The sequence below is a fragment of the Perca flavescens genome, chromosome 2 (genome assembly GCF_004354835.1).
Source record: "Perca flavescens isolate YP-PL-M2 chromosome 2, PFLA_1.0, whole genome shotgun sequence".
Lineage (NCBI taxonomy): Eukaryota > Metazoa > Chordata > Actinopteri > Perciformes > Percidae > Perca > Perca flavescens.
Genome location: NC_041332.1, coordinates 14045611 through 14070692, shown reverse-complemented (window position 1 = coordinate 14070692; position 25082 = coordinate 14045611). Strand labels below are relative to the sequence as shown.

Sequence of the window (25082 nt, the reverse complement as noted above, 5' to 3'; positions counted from 1 at the left end):
CTTTATCATTACATGGCCCTAACTTTATAACCTTTTTGTGTATCTGTGTGTGTGTGTGTGTGTGTGTGTGTGTGTGTGTGTGTGTGTGTGTGTGTGTGTGTGTGTGTGTGTGTGTTTGCTAGGAAAATCCCACCTGGCCATAGTTCAGAGGGTGAACAATGAGGGTGAGGGAGACCCTTTCTATGAAGTTCTGGGTATTGTCACCCTGGAGGACGTTATTGAAGAGATCATCAAGTCAGAGATCCTGGACGAGACTGACTTGTACAGTAGGTTCCCCTTCTCGAAGCTCATACCTCCTTAGACTGTAAGAACTCAAGGCACGTCCAGCCTGTCACAGTAAGAGCATCAGACTAAAATCCGTGACTTGCTAAACTGTGTCCATTTAAACCAACTTAATGTGGGTCTAACTTATGCAGTAAATATATCTAAATATGCTTTTTTTTTTTTTATTTGCAGGGGCTTTCAAATAAACATTAGCATTGCTAGGCTTTGACAAATGTTTTATGGCCATGGCACAATATATCATAATACAGAAATGGGACAAAAGGAGCTGAAAATTGATTTCAATTTTATCTAAATCTGATCAGTTGTTAATTCTGAATGGTGCCAATTGTTGTTTGCATACGTTAAACGCCAAATAAAGTGCATAATAAAGCTGCACCAGTCATTATTTTATGAATAACGAAGGCTCAAATGACTACATGCAATGTGACAGTTGTTCCATGTCTGCTGGAGGTGTAAACAGAAACTGATTGCTAACACATTAGCCATAACAACTAACAATACATGATTTACGTCAACCTTGACTTTACAACAGTTGCCCAAAGTAGACAAAAACAAACAAATGTTAAATGTCACTTTAAAGCTATAGTGCGTAGCTTCTGTCTCCCCCATGAGGAATTCTAAGTAATGACAACATAACTGTCGGCGCGTCCACATGATACAAGCCTTCCGTGATTGCGCACCACCCCCACCCCTCCTCCGCGCAGTTGCTAGTAGCCAAGGAGGACACAATCTTCTGAACATAGCCATACTGAGACATACAGAGAGAGTTGTGTGGAGCTGATACTCTTAATTAGTTTGTAGCAACTCATTTGGCAATGGCTTGAATGTAACAGACGTTCATTAATATCAAAAAGTTGCGCACTAAAGCTTTAAATTGTCCTCAGTTAACATTGAACTGTCAGACATTAGCATTGATTTGGAGATGTGTTTGTGTCCATCTGACAAATGTAATCCAAGATTATCTCTCTTTGTAGCTCTGGTCTGCCCTCCACCAACTCTTGAGAAAATATCTGGCTCTTTAGCTAATAAATGTTCACCAGCTAGCAATTATGACGTTCTGCCGTTTGGGGCTGAGCAGGTAGTGTACTGTTGGTTTTTATAGATTTGTTGCTGAAAACAGTTGCCTGCTGCATCTGGTAACAACGATGATGAGATTGCAGAGAGTGAACCAAAGCAATACAGTTGCAACAGGAAAACCGAAACAATGAGCTGAAAGAACCTTTCCCATCACACCAAAAAATAATGATCATATCAGCTTTAAAAATGCTTTCATCTTAATCCAGAAATGGAAAATCAGTTTGTGTGACAATGTTTAAATGTGTTTTAGAGAATATTACTCTTCAATTCTATGTAGATAAACAATTGCTTTATATTTGTCATTTAAGATTATATTCTATTATTTGTGTGGGCACCTAAACCTAAACAAGTAACAATGGTGAAAGTTTTTTTATCATAATTTCCCAGGGAGGAATTCATTTTGTACAGTCACAATTTATTTGACTCATTTATTAACGTATAGGGCACATAGTGTACCATACCAAACCATGAGCTGACTATACTGCTATTCCTCTGATGGTAAAGGCCTGCACTCCTGACATGGAATATGTGCCAGTCTATTTGTTGCCCTAATACATATGGCTTTAAGTAATTCTAAGAATGTGGTAAGCTAACAATTTAGCCCCCTATAGCTCTCTTTTAGTTCTGAGAAGAACACCACAGCTACATTTCCAGAAAAAGCAATAAGCTTTGGGTAACTCAAGTTTAGTCACCCTATGACCCTGGAGGACGAGCTCACTATCTGTGGAGTGTCGTGGATCGACCTTTTGCTGTTGCACTGTGTCTTACGCTTGACTTTTCATTTTCCCTCCTCAGCTGACAACAAGACGAAGAAGAAAATCACCCATCGGGAAAGGAAGCAGGATTTCTCGGCCTTCAAGCCTACCGACAATGAAATGAAGGTTAAAATATCACCTCAGCTTCTGCTGGCTACCCTGCGTTTCCTAGCAACAGGCAAGTGGGCTGCGTTGCTGCTTGACTTCCCCCAGTGTGCCCTCAACCCCTCACTGTGGGGAAAGTGTGTGTGTGTGTGTGTGTATGTGTGAGTTGTTTGTGTGTGCATGTGCCCGTATGGGCTTTGAGTTTTGGGGCAAGTGGGTGTAGGGAGGAGTGAGTATGTGTGTAGAATGAGTATCTGTTGTTGGTGTGTGTGAGGGAATGAGTTGTGAGAGGACTCACAACAAGTGTGTTGATTTGCTTGTGTGTGTGTGTGTGTGTGTGTGTGTGTGTGTGTGTGTGTGTGTGTGTGTGAAGAGGTGGAAGGCCTCTCGGGAGCGCAGCACGGGATGTCTGTGCAGACTGCGTGCAGATCCCAAAAAAACCCAGGCGTCTATTTGCTTGCGTTTCATGCACTGGAGGTTACATGTTGGGATCTTAGCTCACAGCTTTAAAAACACCAACCTGTTTGCTTACACACGTTCCTCAGTGACATCACATCCAGCATTTTTGGCCTATGATCGGGGTTCTCACACAAGTCGACATACTTAGTGTAAAATGTGAAATATTTCACCCGCTTTCTCTTGGGAAATGGATTTCTGAACAAGGCTGCAGCATATCCAAGCACTACTACAGCAGCAGCAGCAGCAGCAGCAGCAGCAGCAGCAGTAGTTGAATATGCTTCATTGCAGTTGGATTTGCTTCAGAACTTTGACCTAGCAGCTAAGCGTTGATTAAGTTCCTCTAAAGGCTATTAGGGAGTTTAGTTCCTGGTGGTGGAGCCAGCAGCCAGCTGACACATATCACCGCCGCTCAGTAGTTGAAGGAGCTGATTGGCCCATTAGGTGGTTGAAGCATATCAGTCACAATGTGGATACAGTGTTATAAATGAGTGTTATAAGTTATAAATGAGTTTTTGGTTTGTATGTTAGTTCGCTAAGACAGATGGAGTAAATAAAAACCCTTTTATTGGACAAAAAGAAGAGCAGCAGAGGAGAGATCCCTCTACCACGATGGACAGACATGCACTAGGTATCATATATACAGAGTAGAAGAGAATAACAATTGTGACATTCCAATATGTAGAAACTAATTTCTAATTTCATAACTTCTCATACTTTTTTGTGTGATGGTTTCAAATCAGATTCACCAGACTATCTCATCTGCACAATCTTGTCATAAATTGCCAGTTTATGAGGAAGTGCGCATTCATGAGATTTTCATCATTAGCGCAATCAACATCCCTGAAATTGCTATATAAGGCTACTTGTTTGGCTCTGCTCGTGACACAGAAGACTAAAAAGAAGAATTGTCCTTTTTATTGAGACAGTGACAGAGAGGCATTGTTAAAGTCAAAAGAGTTTGTTTTCCTCCTGTCGAGAGAGTCAGACTGTCTGTACACGACTTGTACGAGAGCTCTGTTCAACTTGTGAATTTTGTTCTTACCTAAGAGAAAAGTCTTAAACACAAGAAAATTGGTGAATGCCACAAATTCACCTAAATGGCTCAAAAGTGCCAGTTAAAAGAACACGCCGACTTATTGGGAATTTAGCTTATTCACTGTAACCCCCAGAGTTAGACAAGTCGATACATACCCTTCTCATCTCCGTGTGTGCTGTAATGCTGTCTGACGGCTCCAGCGGCATCAGGCCAGCACAGAACATGCAGGTGAATGGTTCCAGCAATCCTACTGCTCCGAATAAGTGACAAAATAACGCCAACATGTTCCTATTTACATGTGTGACCGGGAATTATATTCTCAGGCGGAAGAATATAGTACTTGGGCGGAGTGATATGCTCGCAGCAAGCCTGTCTGAGAATATAGTTCCCAGTTTGTTTACTGTTAGAAGATGGCTGTGTCTCATGTTACGTTGTTTTTTGTACACGCTGTGACTCTACAAATCACAACATGTAAATAGGAACATGTTGGCGTTATTTTGTCACTTTTGTCACAATTCGGAGCAGTAGGCTAGTTGGAACCAGTTACCTGCAGGATCTGTGCTGGGCTAAGCTAATGCTGGAAGCGTCAGACAGTGTTACAGCACGCACGGAGATGAGAAGGGTATGTATCGACTTGTCTTACTCTGGGGGTTATGGTGAATAAGCTAAATTCCCAATAAGTCGGCATGTTCCTTTAAGAACAAATGAGTTTGCAAGAGTGATTTTTGATTTGGATGATTTGGATAAAATGTCAGAAATTAGTGAAAAATGTTCATCACAATTATTGTGAAAGGTGACATTATCAAATTTCTTGTATCGTACAACACTTAAAATTTTTATTTCTGATTATAAAAACATCAATCATTTGCTGTGTAAATATAAAGAGAATTAAAAAGTAAGACGGCATGGGAACGGCAAATGATTGCGGGTGGATTACGTGTATAGAGCAATGGCTTATACATTGTCCCATACTAGCGTCTTAAAATCTCGTATTTTATCCGTCAAAATTTTTGTATTGCTCTTTAATGTTTTATGTAAAGCACTTTGAACTTCCCTGTTGCTGAAATGTGCTATGTAAATAAAGCTGCCTTGCCTTGCCTTCAAATTCCTCACAGTCTCCCGCCCTGTCTCTCATTGGTTCTTCAGAGGTCGAGCCGTTCGCACCGGCGCAAATGTCAGAAAAGATTCTGCTGCGCTTGCTGAAGCACCCCAACGTCATTCAGGAGCTGAAATATGATGAGAAGAACAAGCGGGCACCGGAGCACTACCTCTTCCACAGGAACAAGCCCGTTGATTATTTCATCCTCATAATGCAGGTATGTGGACACAATGAGGTGACTCTAGAGTTGGTACTCGCTCCGAAGCTAATTGCCGTCACTCTCTAACTTCTCCCTCGCTCTATCATCCATTCCCCCACACACACACACACACACACACACATTTGCCGGCTCGTCGCACACACCAGCGCACAAGTATAAACATCAGGCCACTTACGTAGGCTACGGCGAGAGCTCTGGAGCCTCCGCAGAACCATAAAACAGGCTTTACTGCCAATGACCCACGAGTTACAGCACAACATGACTTTATGTCACTACAGAACAATATTTCATTTGTTAAGAAAATATTCATACCCTAACCAAACTACACTATACATTACACTAAACAAATTGAAGACAGGGACATGCTGCTGTTAGTACTACAAGTTATTGTCTTCCTTGTTCCCACAGTTTTTTACAGTATAGCCATTCCTCTAAGAGCTTTACTGCAGGTTTGTCCCCCACAGGGGTCACACGTCCTAAAAAGGTATGCATGGTATGACTGTGCTGCAGGGCAGTTTCTATTGAAGAATGCAACAATGCCAGATAAACACCTCATTAATAATACAAATGTCTGGCCAAAGACACTCGCTATAACAATTCAAAATATACTGAAACAATGTAGGTTGGTATGAGGAACATGATGTACTGTACTGATTGATTGCAGTAGTGTCAGTTGTAAATAGAAACACCACAAATAGAAAGTGAAATATATGTAATTCTGTGTTTTTATGTTATAAATGAACCAAATTTTCAGACAGTAAAGCATCAGTAGTGCTACTGTATACCCATACCTCTCTTTTTTCGCTGACACTCTGTCTCTCTGCAAACACATACAAGAAATCCTGCGATAGAGTTACAACTATTTATTCAAAAGGGGATCAAAACAAGTTTTCATGAAGGTTCATGTAGCCTTATAGTTTGAAAACTGGTCTGAATGTCTGCTCTGTCACTGAATATGTTATTGGTTCCAACATGGCGTCTTCCTCTTTGGTCTTAAGGCGCTGACACACCAACCCGATTATTGGCCGTCGGGCAGTCTGGCGAGGTTGGTGACCCGAGTCTGTTTGGTGTGTTCCGTGCCGTCGTCAGTCGGAGGAGCCGTTGGCGTTCATTTGGGCCGATTTGACTTGTTGAATCGGCCAGGGGGCAGTCGGACTCAATGACCAATTATCGGAAATGACGAGCGGGATGAGCGGGATGAACGGGATGAGCGGGATGAGCGGGATGAGCGTGACGAGCGCCTCTCAAAATCTGACGAAAATCTTTTAAACTGACCTTTGTTGATCTGAAATGAAGACAGATTCAGCAACTGCATGGCCTATTTCTCACTTAAAATGTTTTCAGAAACACGTTTCGGTGAACTGTTTTTGTAAAATACGAGATTGTGTTGCCGCCATTATGGTCTGGCCACGTGAGGCCAGATTAGCGCGCCTGCTGTTATGGTGTGTTTATGTTGCCGTTGCTCCACAGCAACGGCAACATAAACAAACTGTGCCAACCTGCACCACAAAACATAACAGCGTTCCAGCCAATAACCGACAAGAAGGATTTGGGGGTGGGGGTTGGGTGGTTAATGCGCGGAAGGGAGGGGGAGGGAGGGACGAGCTAGCCTCCGTTTTGTTTGACAATACTTCGAACGTCAGCAAGAAGTGATATCACCCAACATCGCTTAGAGCACCTTTAAAGTGGATATATGTAACTTTCAGTTTGTGTTGATTCTAGCTGCCGCTTTGGACAAAAGCAGTAGTGTTTTTACCACACCTGCTGTCGTTAAGATCTTTTCTTTATGGTGCTGTATTGCCCACTGTAGATTACTGAGTTAGCGTTACCCGGGAGGTCATATCATTGCAATGAATATTTTGCAATCATTTACAATAAGATAATACGTTACAGGTACATTTCTGCATTATAAGTGTTGCAAACAGTAACTTAGCCTACTTTGGATGTAGCCTATCGTGAGCTAAACAGGGTATCACTGTCACTGTGTCACGAGCCAAAGCATTAAAGGAGAATTCCGATTTTTACGTTAATCTTGATCGCTATAAATATGCGAGTACTTCCGATTGAAAAAAACCCAACCTGAATTGTCCTTTAAGAGTTTTTTTTGTAGCAACCAACGTAACAATAACTTCGGCTTATATGGCGCATTTCATGAAACCCACGGTTTTACACAAGTATAGGGGGACAAGGGAAAAGAAAATAGTAGTCCAACACAAACACGGATTGAAAAGAAATAAAAACTAAATGGAAGGAGGACGTAATTTAATGTAGGCCACTGACGTACAACCACATTGCGCATTGTAAAGTTATTTTATGAATCATTTACAATCCCGTAATTGTCTTCATCTGTTGAAAGCCCGACTGAGTGTGACTCGGGGTTTCACCGTTGTCTTTCACTTTCACTTTTAGCTTTTAGTTGTTCTTCGTTTAATTTCCGTCTTTTCTGTAATGGCCCTGCCCCAGTATCAGCCATAACTACAACAAATAACTATTACAATAAAATTAAAATACAATTAGGCCTATATAAAGATATCTCCTGCTACCTTTTACCTGGCTGGATACTCACTAACACAGGCTTTTCCGGTGTTACGCCGAAATCTGTGACCCATCAGAATGTGTGACTATAGAGCTGGTCTAGCTACCGTAAATCATTTTGTGACTTTGCGGGAAAAAATCGGACCTAGGCAAAGGCATTAATAAAAACAATATCAAAATAGCATTCTTCTCACGGTTAGTCGCGTGAGCTGTTACAGGTCATTTATGATCATCAGATGAGAAATTACTACGTTATTACATTTCAGAAACATTTAACTACATATAGTTACATTAAAGAATGGATTTTCTATAAGCAGTAAAACATAAGAAGGAAAGGAAAGGAAAGAGGGGGTGGCGGGCAGGGAGAATAAATATATCTGAGCTGGAAAAGTGGCAGATTTCGAATAGGGTGAAAGTGTAACTCTAAAGCTGTAGTGGAAATCCTAGATAGAAAGGGTAATTAACACAACAAGGCACTAATGCTCCAAACTGAAAATGTGCAATTGAGAGTTAATTAGAAATAAAAGGAGTGTAATAATCATTATATATTATTCTTGGTTTAACATGTGGACAAAGTTAAAGAGCATAGTTTGTTGAACTCTTTGTCGCCTCTGGATCTTTCCGTCACAGGGGAAAGTGGAGGTGGAGGCAGGAAAAGAGGGGATGAAGTTTGAAGCGGGGCCGTTCTCCTTCTATGGGATGCTGGCTCTGACAGCCTCGCCAGGTAAGATCTCTAACCAGCCCACCTGGGTTTGGTCCAAAGTCAAGTCAAGTTTCTCAGAGTGTTATAACAAAGACTTTTGTCAGTTCAACGTTCTAAAAATCCCCCGTTGTATTTTAACGTTATTTATTTTTGAGTAAACTATAAGAATGCAGCTTTGCATGCAGGTCTTCTCTTTTTTATGAAGATCTAGGCCATTCCTATTGGACTCCATTGTAGCTCCAATAAAAACAAGTCACAAATAGAGCTGGGCACCAAACCTTACTGCTTTTTTTGGTATTGACTGAAATGTATTCATAGCACCAAGTATCAAAAACCGTCAAGTACCAAAATACTACTTTTTATTTATTCTTTGCTCAGACAATTTCTTTTGCTGTATTATGTTTGACTGTATTATGTTTCAGCAAAGTTATTGTACCGCTGCTTCTGTTTGTGCTTGTGATAACATTTAACATTTGAGAACTTTGTCTCCTTGTGTCGACTAAAAAAATGGCTTTTGTAGAGAAACACGTTTACATTCCTTAAAGTATAATTAAAAAAAAAGGACTGTTTGGGAACGCTGGTATTTTATCAACACTAGTATTGAGACACATAGTATTTGTTCAAACTTCAAGATCAGTACACATTGTGAAGATGTTAGAAATAATTTTAGCAGCAATAAATGTAGAATTTGCCTTCACCACTGTCTGCATTCACGTTGTCCTTTGTGTCACCAAGCCGGCAAAGTACAGATCAGTTCAGGACCTTCTGTGATTAAAAGCCTACATTCTCTTCGATGAATGTTTATGAATACCGCAGTGACATCATGAGAAAGCGTCACCTAGTGATCCTCTCAGTTCATTCATAAACTACAGTACTATTCTCAGCCCTTTTCAACCTTTCTGATTCACATTGGTGGTGAGAACTGAGAGACACCTACTGGTGAAATAGTAGAATGACAATTTATTGTGTGTGTGTGTGTGTGTATGTGCACTGATTATGTCTATACTTTGATTGACTCTTTCTTTTCTTCTTCTTTTTTTCCATATCTGGTATCTTCTTTCTGTCCCACCCACCCAGTGCCTCTGTCCCTGTCTCGTACATTTGTGGTCAGTAGGGCTGAATCATTAGCAGGATCTCCAGGTACTGTTGCCTTTTGCTTTTTTGACACCATACTAATACCATCCCGTCAACTAATAACATGTGAGAGTTTGAAAAATAATAATTACGTTTGTGCTAAAAACTGAGATTGTTTTCCAAGTTTAACCCTGCATGCTCTGTGTAAACCTACACGAGTGTATGGTCGTTTTGATCCTCATCGTCGAATAGTTTTTTGTGACCAGAAAAAGGGGTTGATGCCTGAAAGTCTGTTTGTATTCGAATGCAACATGCACTGTATATTCATGCGTGTATAAGTGAAAGAGAAAGCAGGAGAGAGGAAAACCAATTCAGAGATTTAACACCCTCATCCCCTGAGCCATTAGTCAAGTGGCTGAATGGTGTTAGAGACTGGAGGCCCCAGAGCGGACCCAGGCTCCGCCCTGCTCGCCCCTAACCTTTAACCCTCTGACTACATAAACAAGACCTACAGTTACAGCCCCCTGCCGGACACCGCTGAGAGCACATAAAAAGACATGCACATACACATATGTTCACATGCACAGGCACATGTATGCGAAGCGCACACACATAACTACGGACATGCTGCCACAAACACAAACACACCCACATGTATCCGGAAATGCAGTTGAACAAATACGCTCTCTTTCGCAGTGAACTGCAGTGCACCTCTCAAAATGTTTTTATTTCCACCCAGTTTGGCGCCCCGCTGCGTTTGAGTGTGTCTGCATGTACGTAAATGCATTATGTGTGTCTCCTTAACACACCTTTGTCTTTTTGTTTTGACCTGGCCCCTGCGGCCCCTAGAAAGTGGAGTACTAATCCGCAAGAGTTCACATGCCAGGTCTTTGGCCCACTGCGCTCGGCCCACGCACACGCACACGCACACACACACACACACACACACACACACACACACACACACACACACACACACACATACTCCAACATGGGATTACATACATTCCAGTCGCGTAGTAGCATTAGCGTTGGCCAAGCCGTTTCCACTTTGTTGTGTGTGATTTTCACTAGGCTTCTTTAAGAAGTGGAAAACATAATCTGGCTTTAATTAAAAAACCAAGAAAAAAAAACAGAAACAAGTCTTCTATGTGGTCGCACATTGATGGAAGCAGCATCACTGGAGACCACTGACTCAATACCTGCTGTATTAAAAACTCCCCTCACCTAAAGCTTTACATAGAAATTAGATTTCCATACATCACAGCAAGCATCTGTGCTTATGTCTAACACTTAAACACTGAACAATGTCACTAATACACAGGTGCTGCTGAAGCTGTTGAGCAGCTCAAGTAGTTTTAGAGAAAATTGTGAGTTAGAGCAGGTAGTGCATCACAAGAGTTTTTGTATCTGTAGGTATCAAAATCTGCAAAATATGTCTAAGATGACGTACTGTACTTACTTCTGTGATGATTAAAGCTATAGTGCGTAGTTTCTGTTGCCCCCATGAGTAATTCGAAGTAATCCACATGATACAAGCCTTTTGTGATCGTGCACCGCCCCCACCCCTCCTCCACGCAGTTGCTAGTAGCCAAGGAGGATACGGAGGATTAAAAAAAGATGATGGACTCTTCAGAAGAGGTCATTATCTTCACTCAAGCTTCTGCGCAGGAAAGTCAGGGGAGGACACAATCTTCTGAACACAGTCATACTGAGAAATACAGAGAGAGTTTTGTGGCAATGGCTTGAATGTAACGCATGTTCAATAATATCAAACAGTTACGCACTAAAGCTTTAACAGGTTCAGGCTATGATTTAGTAGAGCGCCACACCAGACAAAACTATCAATGAATAGTAAGTGTCAGAGCAGTAGGGATGTGAAAGACTAAAAGACTAAGTGATTGATGACTGGCACCTCTGTTTATTAACAAGAGAATCTACAGCCATGCTAACAAGCTCACAGCTAGCTAGCACTAAACAAAGAACAGCTGTGGTTGATGGGAAAACATCAAGCATAAAGCATTGGAGTATTAAAGTATTGGACAAATTTACATTTTTTTTACCTGATGATTTTGACCTGGTGATCTAGAAGAAAAGTCAGAGCAGTGGGGGAATGGTGATGGAATGCAATCCATGTAATAGTTGTGAAGAAATGTAATTGCAAAGCCACAAAAGTGAACCTCATGGTGGCACTAGATCAAAAAATAGAGGACTCATCGTCGGGGCACCACAGCTATCTGTACCATATTCCATGGCCATTCATCCGATACTGAACAAGATATTTCTGTCTGGACCAAAGTGGTGGACTGGCTGACCAACAGACCAACGTGGCCATCCAGAGCCATCCTGCTGGTGTGGCTAAAAATGAGTGTAAAATGAGAGCTGCGAATTCTTACAGCCAAACAAGGTCACGTTAACCCTGCACAGTCCTCACCTTGTTCTCAAATTCTGCTCTCTGATATGACAGCACCAGAGACACAAACAACAACAGGAATACAGAGTAGATGACAGCCCAGCACGTGAAGTGTGTGAGGATCCCCTTATAATGAGTTCTAGCAGAGAGTAGACTGCGACGGACGGTCTTTGTTGCTGTATGAATTCAGTTTTGGGTGTTGTTATGTAACTTTAAGCTGCAGCTGTGGTTCCAATGAGACAACCTGTAGGGGGACCGAAGCGAGAAAAGTTACATAGTGTAGCTTTAATAAGTTCTGGTTGTGAAAGAAACACACAGTCACTGAAACACGAAGAAAACAATCTTTAATAAGCTAAAAGGTTGGAAATATTTTTCTGAGATACTTTTGGATTATTACTGGTTAGGAGTCTAACTGTATTCTCCTCTTCTATTACCTCCTTACAGAAAATAAATCTCCTCCACGGCCGTTCGGACTCAACCACTCAGACTCCTTGAACAGGAGTGACCGTATCGACGCCATCACCCCGACTCTCGGCAGCAGCAACAACCAGCTCAACTCCTTCCTGCAGATCTACGTACCTGACTACTCAGTCAGAGCGCGCACAGACCTGCAGTTTATAAAGGTGAGAACCAGTGGGGGAATGTAACTAAGTACATTTACTCAAGTACTGTATTAAAGTACAAGTTTGAGGTACTTGTACTTTACTTGAGTCTTTTATTTATATGGCACTTTCTACTCCTACTCCTACTCCATTTCAGAGAGAAAAATTGTACTTTTTACTCCACTACATTAATCTAACAGCAGACTTTTGCACACAAAACACATGTAGTTTATAAAATACAATGTTTTATTATAAATTAAACTACCCAACAGTATACAGGCCTACAAGTACAGCTGAACTGATTAGCTGATTGAATACTCGGTTGATCGACAGAACTGTTGGGATCGTTTCTAAAATGTGTGGATTTTTCTGCATTGAGTACTTTTACTTTTAATACTTTAAGTACATTTTTCTGACGATACTCACATACTTTAACTTAAGTAACATTTTCAATGCAGGACTTTTACTTGTAACAGAGTGGCAATAGTACTTTTACTTAAGTAAAGGAACTGAATACTTCTCCCACCACTGGTGAGAAGACACAGATGAGCAAGGCACACTGTATACATAGATGCTGGTATAGAAGATTCTTGCACATGGCTACTTGGTAAATCATTAATTAGACCGTTAAAAAGGGATTCATGAAAATGTCTAATAAGAGATCTGACACGTGAAGACCACAAATCATAGACCACATTTCAAAGCAGTTTAATAGTTGGTATTTACTTGGACAATAAAACAAATGATTGATACAATTCTGTACAAATGAAAAGCTTTGTGTCAATAATTTGATCAAATTAAGAATCATTCATTATGGAAAGAATAAAGTTTCCATAATGTATCAATTCATTTTATATCCATTTTTTTAATCCCCTGAATTCCCAAATGAATATTACAATTTGTTTATCAATTTGGCAACAAAGTTTTATTAAAAGAAATAAAATTGAATTACCAGGTAAGTTTAAAGCTGCACTTATCAATCTTTTTATATAAAAAAAAATGTATTAAAGCAACATTGGACTTTTTTTTCTTTGCGATTTAGTGCCCCTTCAGTTTTCAGAGTGCAATTCATTTATACACCGTTGTCGTAAATATAGACAGCTTTAAACGTGCATTTCTTGATGATTACATTACTTAAAAAAAAAAGAAAACTAGCGAGTCGACAACTTTGCTAACACAGCCAAACATAAGCATGTGCAACAACACGAGACTAAACAAACCAGCTAATATTACTAACTGGTTCGACAGCAAGATGGTCAGCTCGCCGTCTGTCTTGCAGCCTTTTATTTCGCAAAGATCTCGCCAACGACTAAAAGCCCGTCCGAAATTTACACTTGTCCCGAAGACCTCTTGCTTGGTCACTCTCTCCTTTTCTCTTCTTAGCTTCCTCCGTCAACGTCCTCTTCGGTCTCTTCGCCTCTGCCATGATGTCCGTAGCGGCTGCTGAACCCGGTTCCCTTTGCCCGCTTGCCCGGCTCCGGTTCTGGCACTACACTGGCGCCGCCAGCATTCCCCCCCGCCCCGGGCCTGAAAGCCTCCTCCTCCCAGCGGTCCAAAGCTACAGTGCTAGCGGTGTAAACATCAACACTCCCCCCGTGCTCTGACCTCCCAGTCCCAGCAGCACGGCTAACTGAGCTAACAGATAGCAGCAGTTAGCGGTTAGCCTGAGTGAAGCTTTCTGTCCATCAGGAAACTCCCTAAATCCCTGAGAGTCGAGGCAGAGCAGCCGGAGGATATCAGAGAAAACCAGAAAAACAATTTTCTCCATTAAAATATCATCCAGTTTCACCAAAATCATTGGTAGTGCCGTAAAGCGTTAAGCACTTCGCGGGAGATCGTACCCGCTCGCTAAAGTTACACAGTGCAAGAACAGGCGATCAGGGCGCAAAAGTGGGAATGCCAGAGGCATCATTCTCCCTACTACAAGTAAGTGTAGGATAAAAATGATTTTGAAGCCCGCTCTGCAGGTCCCTTCAGCTCTACGGATCGTTTTAGTGTCTTTCAGCTCCCAGTTTTGGTTTTATGGTCCGCAACGTTAATGTTTTGCTTCACTTTATCATCTCATCAGTGTTGTTTCAAGATGCAGCAGGCAGCTGTTTTCAGTGAGAAAGCTCTTAAAACAAATGTATACTACCTGCTGCGCATAAAACAGCGAGCAGTTAGCATTTAGCTGGTAAACGTAGAGGAAGATTTAGGCAGCTTAAAGAGACCGATTTTTCCCTCAGGAGTTAGTGGAGGCTGAAATCTGAGCTAACAGAGAGGGAATATTGGACTTACATTCATCAGGTGGCCCGAAATACGACTCCAAATGAATGCTAGTGTTGCTGCTGGATGTGTAAATAGGTGATAATAACATGTCAATATTGTCTTTTGTTCTGCTGCCCCCAAATGGCCAAACAACTCAATTAATGTTTAAAGTTAAAGATAAATTTGATGGATAGCTGTTTTATCAGTTTGTATCTTGTTGTAATCAGATGTTTCCTCGTGTACACATCCATTAACCTATGTAACATATTTTGTGTCACTCTGGGGCATTTAAGCAAAACTAGAGCGCTAATTGGCTGACAGCTGACATGGTTGTTTTTGAGCCACCTCTGATACTTTCGATTTAGCGCTTTTCAAAACCAGATTTTCAAAACCAAATTTCAAAATGAAGAAATGAAAAAAAAAAAAAAGATAAGCATAAAACATACATGTTACATATGTATTTTCATTTCGCACATACACCAACCAGCATACCACACATAAATACACATGCGAACAAATGAAACAAAGGCTTAGGATAAAAATACGTTTTCAGAAGCGATGTATAGATTTGATATAGATTTGGCAAGTCTAGGGTTGTCGGGCAGGTCACTGTGGGATGACCTGCAGGTACCTACCAGCCCTACCAGTCCAATCAAGCCCAACCCTCTGCTGTGACAATTGACCTTATCATGCCTCCATCCTCTGTTTCCTAGGTAACACGCCAACAGTACCAGAACGCGGTAATGGCGTCACGGATGGACAAAACTCCCCAATCGACAGACAGTGAGTTCACTAAGATCGAGCTCACGCTGACGGAGCTGCACGATGGAGTGGAGGCCCCCGCGGTCGTCACCACCACAGCCAGCACCACCCCTGCCATGTCCGTATCCGTGGCCAACGAGACTTCCTACCTGCTCAACCAGCAGCAGAACTGTGTGGGCCTCAGCAGGAGCAACCACAGCGCCCACAACGAGGGACCCATCTAGGCCCCGCCGAGCCCGGTGGAGACCCCGACCCTCCACCCTGTCTCGTGGACACACGGAGCGGTGGCGTAGATGGAGATGAGGGAAAATGGGGGAAGCGGAGGTGGGTGGAGTGAGGGTTCTGCTCCAACCAGTAGCCCCCGGTCAGTCAGTCAGTCAGTCAGTCAGTCAGTCAGTGGAACCCTTTCATGGAGGGGCAGTGGGGAAGACGGGTGCTGCGTCACCCTGAACGCCCCAACCTAAACGCTGTCAGAATCCCTGCTGTACTACACCCTCTTACAGAGGGTGCACTCGGACAGTACCTGTGACTGAGCTTCTATTTTGGGACAATCTGACACTTTCATAGCGGTGACTTGGACTAGAGGACAACAGAGTGCATGCAAACTCTGTCCCTTTCCCCTAAACGCAACCACACACACACACACACACACACACACACACACACACACACACACACACACACACACATAACATAACGCAACACTCGCTGTATTTTCTCCTCAGGCCAAAGACTTTGGTCCCCCCTTCTAACACTGGACACAGACTGTTTTTGCTCACATACACACATATTCAAACAGTCACATTCCCATATACACACACATTCGCACACAAACACGCGCACACACACACACACACACACACACACACACACACACACACACACACACACAAATGCAGCTTCCCCACCCGTGAGTCTTTCAGGGAGGCTCAGTCGTTGTTGATCCCATCAGCGAGGACTCCAACCCAAACAAGCAGAGAGAACGGTTGGTCAAAGACTGCACCAAAAACCGCTTTGAAAGAATCCGTTAAACCACGAACCAAGAATGTTTTCCTGTATTTATTTATTTTATAATATTGTATGTATATATGTATGCGTGGAGACATGATATGACATAAAGTGGCATACGAGCATGCACAAGCATGTACACAAAGGTGTACGTGGGGCAAACATGTCATATCAAAAAGGACATGCTACATATATGGAGACAAACATCCATTCATGTATATGAGGTGGTGAGGGTCTTTTACAGATACAGTATGTATATTACAGATCTTGTTATTTTTACTATTATCCTAAATCAGGCTTATGGTACACTATCTTTTTCACCTTTTAAACAATCACACTATTGCCTTTAAGAGAAATCATATAATTAATTATTTTAACAAAGTGCAATGAACAGAAATTTATTTAAGAGATGATTATGATAAAAAAAATCACTGTATTATAAATCGACAGATATATTTGTATGTATGTACTGTATGTATGTATATTTGTTTTTTGAAAAATGCTAAACTGCAGCCATCCACAAGCAAAATTGTCCTTAGTCAGTCTCTCTTTCTCCTTGTCTCTTTCATGTTTTTGACCTCAAACACGTCTACTATATGTTCATGTGGGAGTAATGATGCCTGGACTATTCACCACGGTGTATTGGGGGGGGGGGAAGGGGGCAGGGGGGGTTCTACCAGGTGGTGGAAGTGTCAACAAAGCACCTATGCATGTGGAGGCTATGTGTCTTATTTTTTTTTGCCAATTTTAAGCATAATCAAACTTGATAATTGCACAGTATTAATGACCTCATCTAACATGTTGAGCATCATCAACGTCACAAAAAGTAACCTCGACATTAAACATGTCCATGAATGATACACAGCTATTCCTTTCCACTGTTTATGTGTGTGAACTTGTTTTTTTTATTTTATTTTTATTTTGCATGTGTGTGTCTACAAAGCATGGGCCGGCAGTTCAATTCATATAAAGGCTATTTTTTGACAGCAGAGAATGTGAAAGAAACTAGACTTTACTTGTTTTGGCTCCCCACACAATGCAGATAATCCATGTTTAATAATTCTTGAGTTAATTCAGATCAAAATCTAAAATATTCCTCACAAATGTTATGTTATTAAACAGAGATTTATACTGATTTTATCTTAGAAACACTAGCCATATATGCTTATTTTTCTCACAATTTCAAAATCACACAATTAAAGAGTAGTTTCACATTACTGGAAATAAGCTAAATTGCGTTCTTGCTGACAGTTAAGACAAGAAGATTGATACCACTCTCGTTTCTCTACGTTACATTATGAAGCTACAGTCAGCAGCCGGTTAGCTTAGCCTAGCATAAAAACTAGGGGGGTCCACTGGTTTAAATAAATCCACCTATCACCATCTCTAAAGCTCATTAATTAGTCCAGGAAGTCACTGATCCTGGCCAAGAAATAGTCTGGCCCCGAAAAACCACAACTTGTCGTTTTTAAACTTAATGTTCAATAATTAGCAAGTTATATCTTGTTTGTTAAATTCACACAAACAGTGTATAATTTACAGTGTTATATGACTATTTCTTGGACTTCTGGAGAAACTGGAGTAGTTAGTAATCTTTTAGTCTGTATATGCTAAGCTAAGCTAAGCTAAGATCTCCTGGCTACTGCTTCATATTTAACATACAGACATAAGAGTGGTCTCAATCTTATCTAACTCTCGACAAGAAAGCAAATAAGTGTAAATGTTAAACTACTCTTTTTTTATTTTTATTTTATTAGATTTTTTATTTTTATTTTTTTTGCTTTAGTACCTTCTTGCCCTTATTGTTTTACCTCATAAAGACAGGAATGATTTGAAGATACTGTATATGTGCTTGAAATTTTTCCTAAAGCTACACACACACACACACTTCTGTAGGGGTGTAGAATTTTAACTCTTTTGCTAAACAATTACTTTGATTGCACTTCCAGGCCTGTTCATTAACATTCTATGTACTACTGTGTGCTGGAAGTTTTCTGGCCACCTTACAGGCAGCTGAATTCTTTTAATATTCAGTTGCAGTTTGTATCCACTGGTGTTCGCTGTTTCCACATGTAATCCAATGTGTGTGTGTGTGTGTGTGTGTGTGTGTGTGTGTGTAAAGGACCCCTGAAAACGGCACACATGGACAAACAGCCTTTCCATCTGCTCAGCCATGAGGGGCGTATCGGTTGTATAACCAGACAGAAAGTACTTCTGCATTGTTTGCAGCTGTGTTCGTTGTTGTTAATGGTTCACTTGAAAGTGCTCCGATGCAGCAGGCCCGCTCCTGCTCTGCAGGGACAATCGCTCCAGAGGTACAGCCAGTGAACGAGGATCAGATTGTTAAGACTGTGCTTGGGACACTCGTACTCTGCTTCACAGACTTCAGTGCCTGACAGGAGAACAAGAGGCACGATGACAGTACAAAAGCCCGGGAACAGGAAACACTGGTGACAGTCACATCCGCTAGCTGTGACTGGGTTATTTCAATATTCTGTTATACACACATTATCTTTTTCCTCTCACACACACTTCATCCTCGGCTGAACACAAGATTATCAACCTTCCATTATGTGAATGCTTTGCAGGCCTGTGTTTAACTGGTCTTTTTGTCCATCCCAATGCTGCTATTGTACCCATGTGCTGTCCATAATGCATCTTCTACCTTACGAACAACATTCCCATTGCCTCCTCCAGCTGGTGGTTTAATAAAAAAGTGAATGATTAACAGACACGCAGTTGATGTCAAGTCAATGTACTCAATCTAAAGCTCTAGCCTACTAAATGTTTCTAAAGCCTCTTTTTTTTTTTGGTATGCTTTAGCAATAAAAACGGCGGGTTCCTAAATATATGATTTTCTTCTTCTAACTAATATACACACACTTGGTATTGATACTCACACCAGAGAAGTTCAAATATAGGAATTACAAATTCAAAGTTGAGTTCCTAAGCAATGAAATGCTCTATAATTCAATACGACACACTCTGGGGTTTTGCTGCTACAGCCTTACTTGGTCTGGTATATTCTGGATCAACAGAAGTATAAATCCAGGATCAAGCCTGACATTTGCCCCTCACCTTCCACTCTCAGTGTTGCTTTTCCTTAAAATCCCTTTGATACGGGAAACAACTAGCCTGACAAGCCAGACCCACATCCCCTGGCTGCAAATTTGCTGCCGCTCGGGTGCGTCTAGATTTCTAAGCTAGGAAATAGAATAGAATATACTTTATCCCTAGTGGAAATTTGTCATGGACTCAAAAGTGCATAGTGCATAGCAGTAGCTGCCATTACAGACAATAGATACACGTAAAAAAAACAAATGACAGCTAATACAAATAACAGCTAAACAAACTTTGAGCTAGCAAGCTAAAAGCTGAAAAATGGCAATTTTTAAAGAAAATTAGGATCGTGCTGTAAGGCCGGCCTGCTTTGTTCTTTCAGTGAACAACTGTAAAGATTTACAAGGAATAGGTTTACGGCGTTTATAATCTAACTGGGACATTTGGTAATGATCAGTGGGTAATGATCAGTCGGGACTGCTAAGGACGATTTACGCAGCAATTAACAACTCAGGAAGAATAGCACCTGCAATGCAGGAGCTAATGAGGATCCTAAATAAACAAACAAACAAACAATTAAAATGCCACAAGGTGAACCTGGAGCCTAGTAACTGCCCACTGTGCCCAGTTGGTAATCCAGCCTATCACAGTCGTAAAATATAAACAACAAAACAACAAGAAATTATGAAAAACTATCTTTATTCTACATTCTTATGTAATTTACCTCAATGTACAGTCTGTAGGATAATTTCTGAAAACAAACAAAACACTGTTCGGGAGAACTTGAATGGATATGCATAACACAAAAGATTACTATAGTTTAGAAAATAAAGGTGACTTTTTTTTGGCACCTGTTGTTAATGTGGATGTATTTGGGGCATCACAACAATGGATACAAATCTTCTAAAAGCACTGTAACCTGTTCGCCAGGCTTTAGTTAGTTAAGAGCGACAGACTTCAGCGGTACTGTATAAAAGTTAACAAAAAAATTTAAAATAAAAAGTTATTTGGAAAAGAAATAATATGACAAGGAAATGGAAATGTCTATTTACAGTTCTGTAAACCAAGACTATTTAAAAACACTAGCTTAGAAAAATAAAAATAACCCAAGGTATTGATTACAAGTAACATATTTGTTGCAGTACTGAACATGCTATTCACATTTCTCGTCATTGTACTGTTTTTTTTAATTTTACTATAGGTTTGCAGTTTGGTTTTTTTTGTCCCCGTTTAAACTACAATGACAAATGATGCAGTCCTCATAGAAGTAGAACCAATGCTACCATAAACACCTTAGCAGAGTGGATATGCTTGTTATTTTCACATGCATATACAAAATATGCAAAGAAAAAAAACATTAGCAATGCAGCTGCCTCACGTAGCATATCCAGTTATTCTATGTTCAAGAAACAAAATCAAATTGAGAATACAAATATTTCACTTGTAAAGAAAAGAAAAAGGAAAATAATAAAAGAGAACCAACAGTTGTAATGTGTTTCTTAATGTCCTACAAGCTTTTATCCAGTCGCCCACATAGAGTTAAACACATTCACCTTTCTCCACACCACATCAAGCCAAACCAAAAACGATGCAAAAAAGTAGACGGCATGTTTCTTCCCTTTTGTGGCCTCAATGAACAGGCCGATCCAACACTTACAGTACGGGATTGACACAGCATGTCAAGACGAAATATCAAAAAAGGTTAGGAAAGTTAACTTACAGGATAAACTAGATGTTAAAAATAAAAAAAAATAAAAAAAGTCACCATGTTTGAAATTCTTGGTGTTGGACACACGTGTTGAACAGACACAAATGGACGTGCCAGCGATACCTGGGTTAAAAAGGCCCTGAAAACATTTTCTCCATCAGCTTATCACTATGGGGTCTTACATGAACACACGGTACCCTGGCAGAATTTGAACAGTTTTGTTATTTCACATGAGAGACATCTGTTTGTTTTTTTGTGCTCTTCGTACTAGTGTGAAGTAGGCGGGGCTCCTCTGGAAAAATGTGAAGTCACAAACTTCTGTTTATCACGATTTAGCAACATTTAAAGAGGCACTATGCAGTTTTTGGCCATTTCTTCGCAGCTTTTTACTCGCAGGTTCCTCTATAGAGGTCCCCCTACAGCTTCGGAACAGATATTTGGAAGCTCCTATGTTTACTCGTGTCTGACTCCTCGCTCGGTCAGTCTGCCGTTTCCTCTTTCTCTCTTCCTCCGACAATGCTTTCCTAGCTTTCTGCTTCGTTTTTTTGCCGGCTCAGCCATGACGTTAGGGGGAAAAACTCCATCGCTACCTTGTTAGCCGGTTCCTGAATGGGCGTATGTGTGCAGTGCCGTGAAGCAATTTGTTACATCGCGAGACCCGATATCACGCGATACTTCCTGACGCTGAGGCCGGAAGTTTTTCCGCTCACAGGCACTAGGTGGGGGGGAGCGAGACGACCACCATTCAACTCGAAAAAAGTCATATAACCGTTCCAATGACTCCGAAGCTGTTCAGTTAAGGTAAATTAAACAAAAGAAAACTGCATAGTTCCCCTTTAAATCTAAAATCGGATGACAAATTTGAATCCAAAATGAGTGAACATTCTTAAACTTAAAGAAAATGCATTTTAAAGTATGTTTCCACTCACTACTGTTTCGCAAATATTATTGGTGGCGCCAATTCTCCAGTCCGGTGCCATTAAAACCTTTACAGAAGAAGAGCATGCAGCGAGAGAACGTAACCTAAAAGAACCTCAAACGAGTAAAAAAAAAACAAAAAAAAACATGGAAATGTATGTTTGCGTAAGGTTAGGGTCTCATCATGTGATGTTTTTTTCTGTCACGATTGTTAATCTCTTCAGTGGTCACATGCTTCTTATCACATGTCGTGATGTGTTGGCAATGTGTGTTTCCATTGCACTTTGTCCCATTTTGCTGGTGTTTTCCACCTCTGGGAAGCATAACACTTTATTATTATTATTTACATTTCTTCACATTTCCATGCAGGTTGAAAATGGACGTATGGAAAGGCACGCACTGTCAATCAAATCATACCACGCTCATACCGTCCCGATGAAGCAGATTAGCTGAGCGTTTTGATAGTTTAACTCTTAATAAATAATACCGTAACATGTATTTTTTTTTTTTTTTTTAACTATCATGTTGCTTATTTGAAAAGTCATGAAAATGAAAAGTCAAGTGGTTAAACTCAGAGATCTCCATCCAGTTCTGAACTGTTAACCGAGCTGGAACCGACAATATAATGTAACGGTCACTTCACAGTGTTTGGAGGCCCAACCGAAGAATACTGTACACTCTCAACAATTCAGGGTCAGCAGATAAAAGCAAAAAAACACCCAACAAAGCCCCGATACCAAAGAGATAAACAAAACACGCGAATCATAGTCTGAAGCTATTGATTACACTGAACCGACTGAACTGAGCCTTTGACGGTCCATCCTAATTTCCTTGCATGCTGAGGCAACTTTAACGCTCCTGTTACACATAGTCATAGAGTCTATTGGCATAACATACGGTTACAGTACTCCGTCCTCATTGTTGCTTGGTAACAAAACATCAGTTCAAGAGCCACTCGTGTCCCACAAGGTGTTCTCTAAACCAAACTTCAAAACAAAAAATGCATCCGTCTAATGCCGGCTTGTGCTTAAGTGCTCCTGTGCTTCAGTTTAGTACAAGTTTAGTACTTAGCTTACTGTTACTCAGGATGCTGCAGTCTGAGTGAGAAACACACACACAGACACACACCCTTACATACAAGTTAGAACAAAGTACTCGTAAAAGACACAAAACTAAACTACACAGATGAAAAAGTGAATGTTGTTCCCATGTTGCTTCAAAGTTTTAATACACTTTGTGCGGGGGAGGGGGGGGGTGGTGGTTTTGACACCGTAACTGAACAGTGCTTTTTGTTTGTTATAATGTGCATACAGTTATGATTCAAACTGAAAATGTGACTGCGTCTATTTAATCCACCAGCAGGTCTTTCAAGTCAGCTTAAAAAAAACAACATAACGAAGTGTGTGATGTTCTGTCTGTCTGACGGAGAAAATAATACAGAAATCAAATTAAATTAATTAAAAATCATAAAGTGTTTTTTTTTTTTTTTTTTACATAATGAAGCTAGGAATAGTTGGGTTTCAGAGGACCGAGCATGCATACAGTCTTCTGACAGTCATATGATCTGTCTCGCTACTGGTCCTTTCCTCAGAAATCTTCAGTATGTGTCTTGGTGTGCATACTGTGTGTGTGTGTGTATATATATATATACATACATATATATACATATACATACATATATACACACACACACACACACACAATGTTTTTCCTCCCTGCCTCACTTTGAGAGAGATAACTAACCGACTCTAGTTGGAAACATGACAAGGCAGGATCAGAAACCTCGCTTTCTTCTGCATGTCCAGCTTATTCCTCCTCCTCTTCTTCTTCTTCTTCCTCCTCCTCCTCTTCCTCTTCCTCCTCATCATCATCCTCATCGTGGCAGTGAGTGATCTCCTGGGGAGTCTGGGGGAACAGGTTGGGAGGTTTGATCTCGCTGAAGGAGCGGGTCAGCTGGGTGCGTTTGCACTCCAGGTCCTTGCAGTCGCTGCAGTGGGTGCGGTTGCGCGTGGCCAGTGGCGACTCGGTGTCGATATCCACGTGGGCGTGTTCCACCGTCGACTCGTGGGGCATCTGGGGAGGAGGAGGAGGCAGGACAAAATGTGAGAAAACAACTTGCAACACGAGCCGATTTACAGGAAGAGTCTGCTGTTTATCCAAGCAGCAGGTTGGGGCACAGGGCTCCGTCAGGGTGTTTTACAGAACGGGTGCACGCGAAAATCTTCTTTCGCTCCCCTTTAGATGTAAACTTTAGAGATTATAAACCTAGAAAGTAGAGCCCTGCACGGGCCAAAAACTCCAGCCCTAACCCGGCCCTGGCCCGTGGTGTTCAAGCCCTACCCGACCCCAGCCCGACAACGCCTGCAATTTTTTCAGCCCAAACCCAGCCCGACCCTAGACCAACATCAATCACTTTAAGCTCTCTCTGACGCGCGCTCTTTGATGCGCTCTCTCTGGCGCGCGCTCTCTCTGGCGCGCGCTCTCTCTGGCGCGCGCTCTCTGATGCGCGCTCTCTGATGCGCACTGTCTCTGCTACACACGCAAACACACACACGTCACACCTTCTCCATAAACAACATGAAATCAAGGAGAGGGCCAACTTTTCCTGTTACAGATTTCCCACCGTAGTCAGAAAACACAGGGGAGACACTTTGTTTCTGTCACTATGACTCTAGAGTCGCTACTCGCTCCGATCGCCAGCACTCTCTCACTTCTCCCTCTACCACACACTCCCCCCACACACACACACACACACACACACACACGCAGCTCGACGCACACACCAGCGCACAAGTATAAACATCAGGCCACTTACATAGGCTACGGCGAGAGCTCTGCGTGGAGCCTCCGCACAACTGTAAAATGGCCTTAAGATGGGCACAATGAGGAGAGAAGCTAAAATAAGCCCGAGTCCGACCCGAGCCCGATTTGTAAAAAAAAAAAAAAAAAAAAAACGGCCGAGCCCGGCCCGAATGGGCTTAGCCTGTCGGGCCCCGTCGGGCCCCAACGGGCTTGC

The 25082-nt window shown here is 41.5% G+C and overlaps 2 protein-coding genes across 5 annotated transcripts in view; one reads left to right on the top strand and one right to left on the bottom strand.

The window, feature by feature from the left end:
• Window positions 1-19108, top strand: part of cnnm2b (cyclin and CBS domain divalent metal cation transport mediator 2b) — a 47023-nt gene extending 27915 nt beyond the window's left edge. The window contains exons 2-9 of one of the 3 annotated variants that reach the window (XR_003694054.1): window positions 123-266; window positions 2158-2295; window positions 4864-5033; window positions 8202-8295; window positions 9352-9414; window positions 12206-12384; window positions 15324-16629; window positions 18503-19108. Coding sequence is in view for 2 of the 3 variants with exons in the window: in XM_028594770.1 (XP_028450571.1) it covers window positions 123-266; window positions 2158-2295; window positions 4864-5033; window positions 8202-8295; window positions 9352-9414; window positions 12206-12384; window positions 15324-15596 (1061 nt within the window). In the remaining variant the exon portion in view is untranslated. Of the gene's footprint in view, window positions 1-122; window positions 267-2157; window positions 2296-4863; window positions 5034-8201; window positions 8296-9351; window positions 9415-12205; window positions 12385-15323; window positions 17008-18502 lie in introns of those variants that run through there. The other 2 variants (XM_028594770.1, XM_028594780.1) reach the window with 2 other exon arrangements.
• Window positions 19109-22364: 3256 nt separating this feature from the next.
• nt5c2b (5'-nucleotidase, cytosolic IIb) overlaps window positions 22365-25082 on the bottom strand; it is a 22807-nt gene continuing 20089 nt past the window's right edge. For both annotated transcript variants that reach the window (XM_028601685.1, XM_028601694.1), the window contains one exon: window positions 22365-24139. In XM_028601685.1, coding sequence (XP_028457486.1) covers window positions 23873-24139 — 267 coding nt within the window. In that variant the 3' untranslated portion in view covers window positions 22365-23872. The remainder of the gene's footprint in view (window positions 24140-25082) is intronic.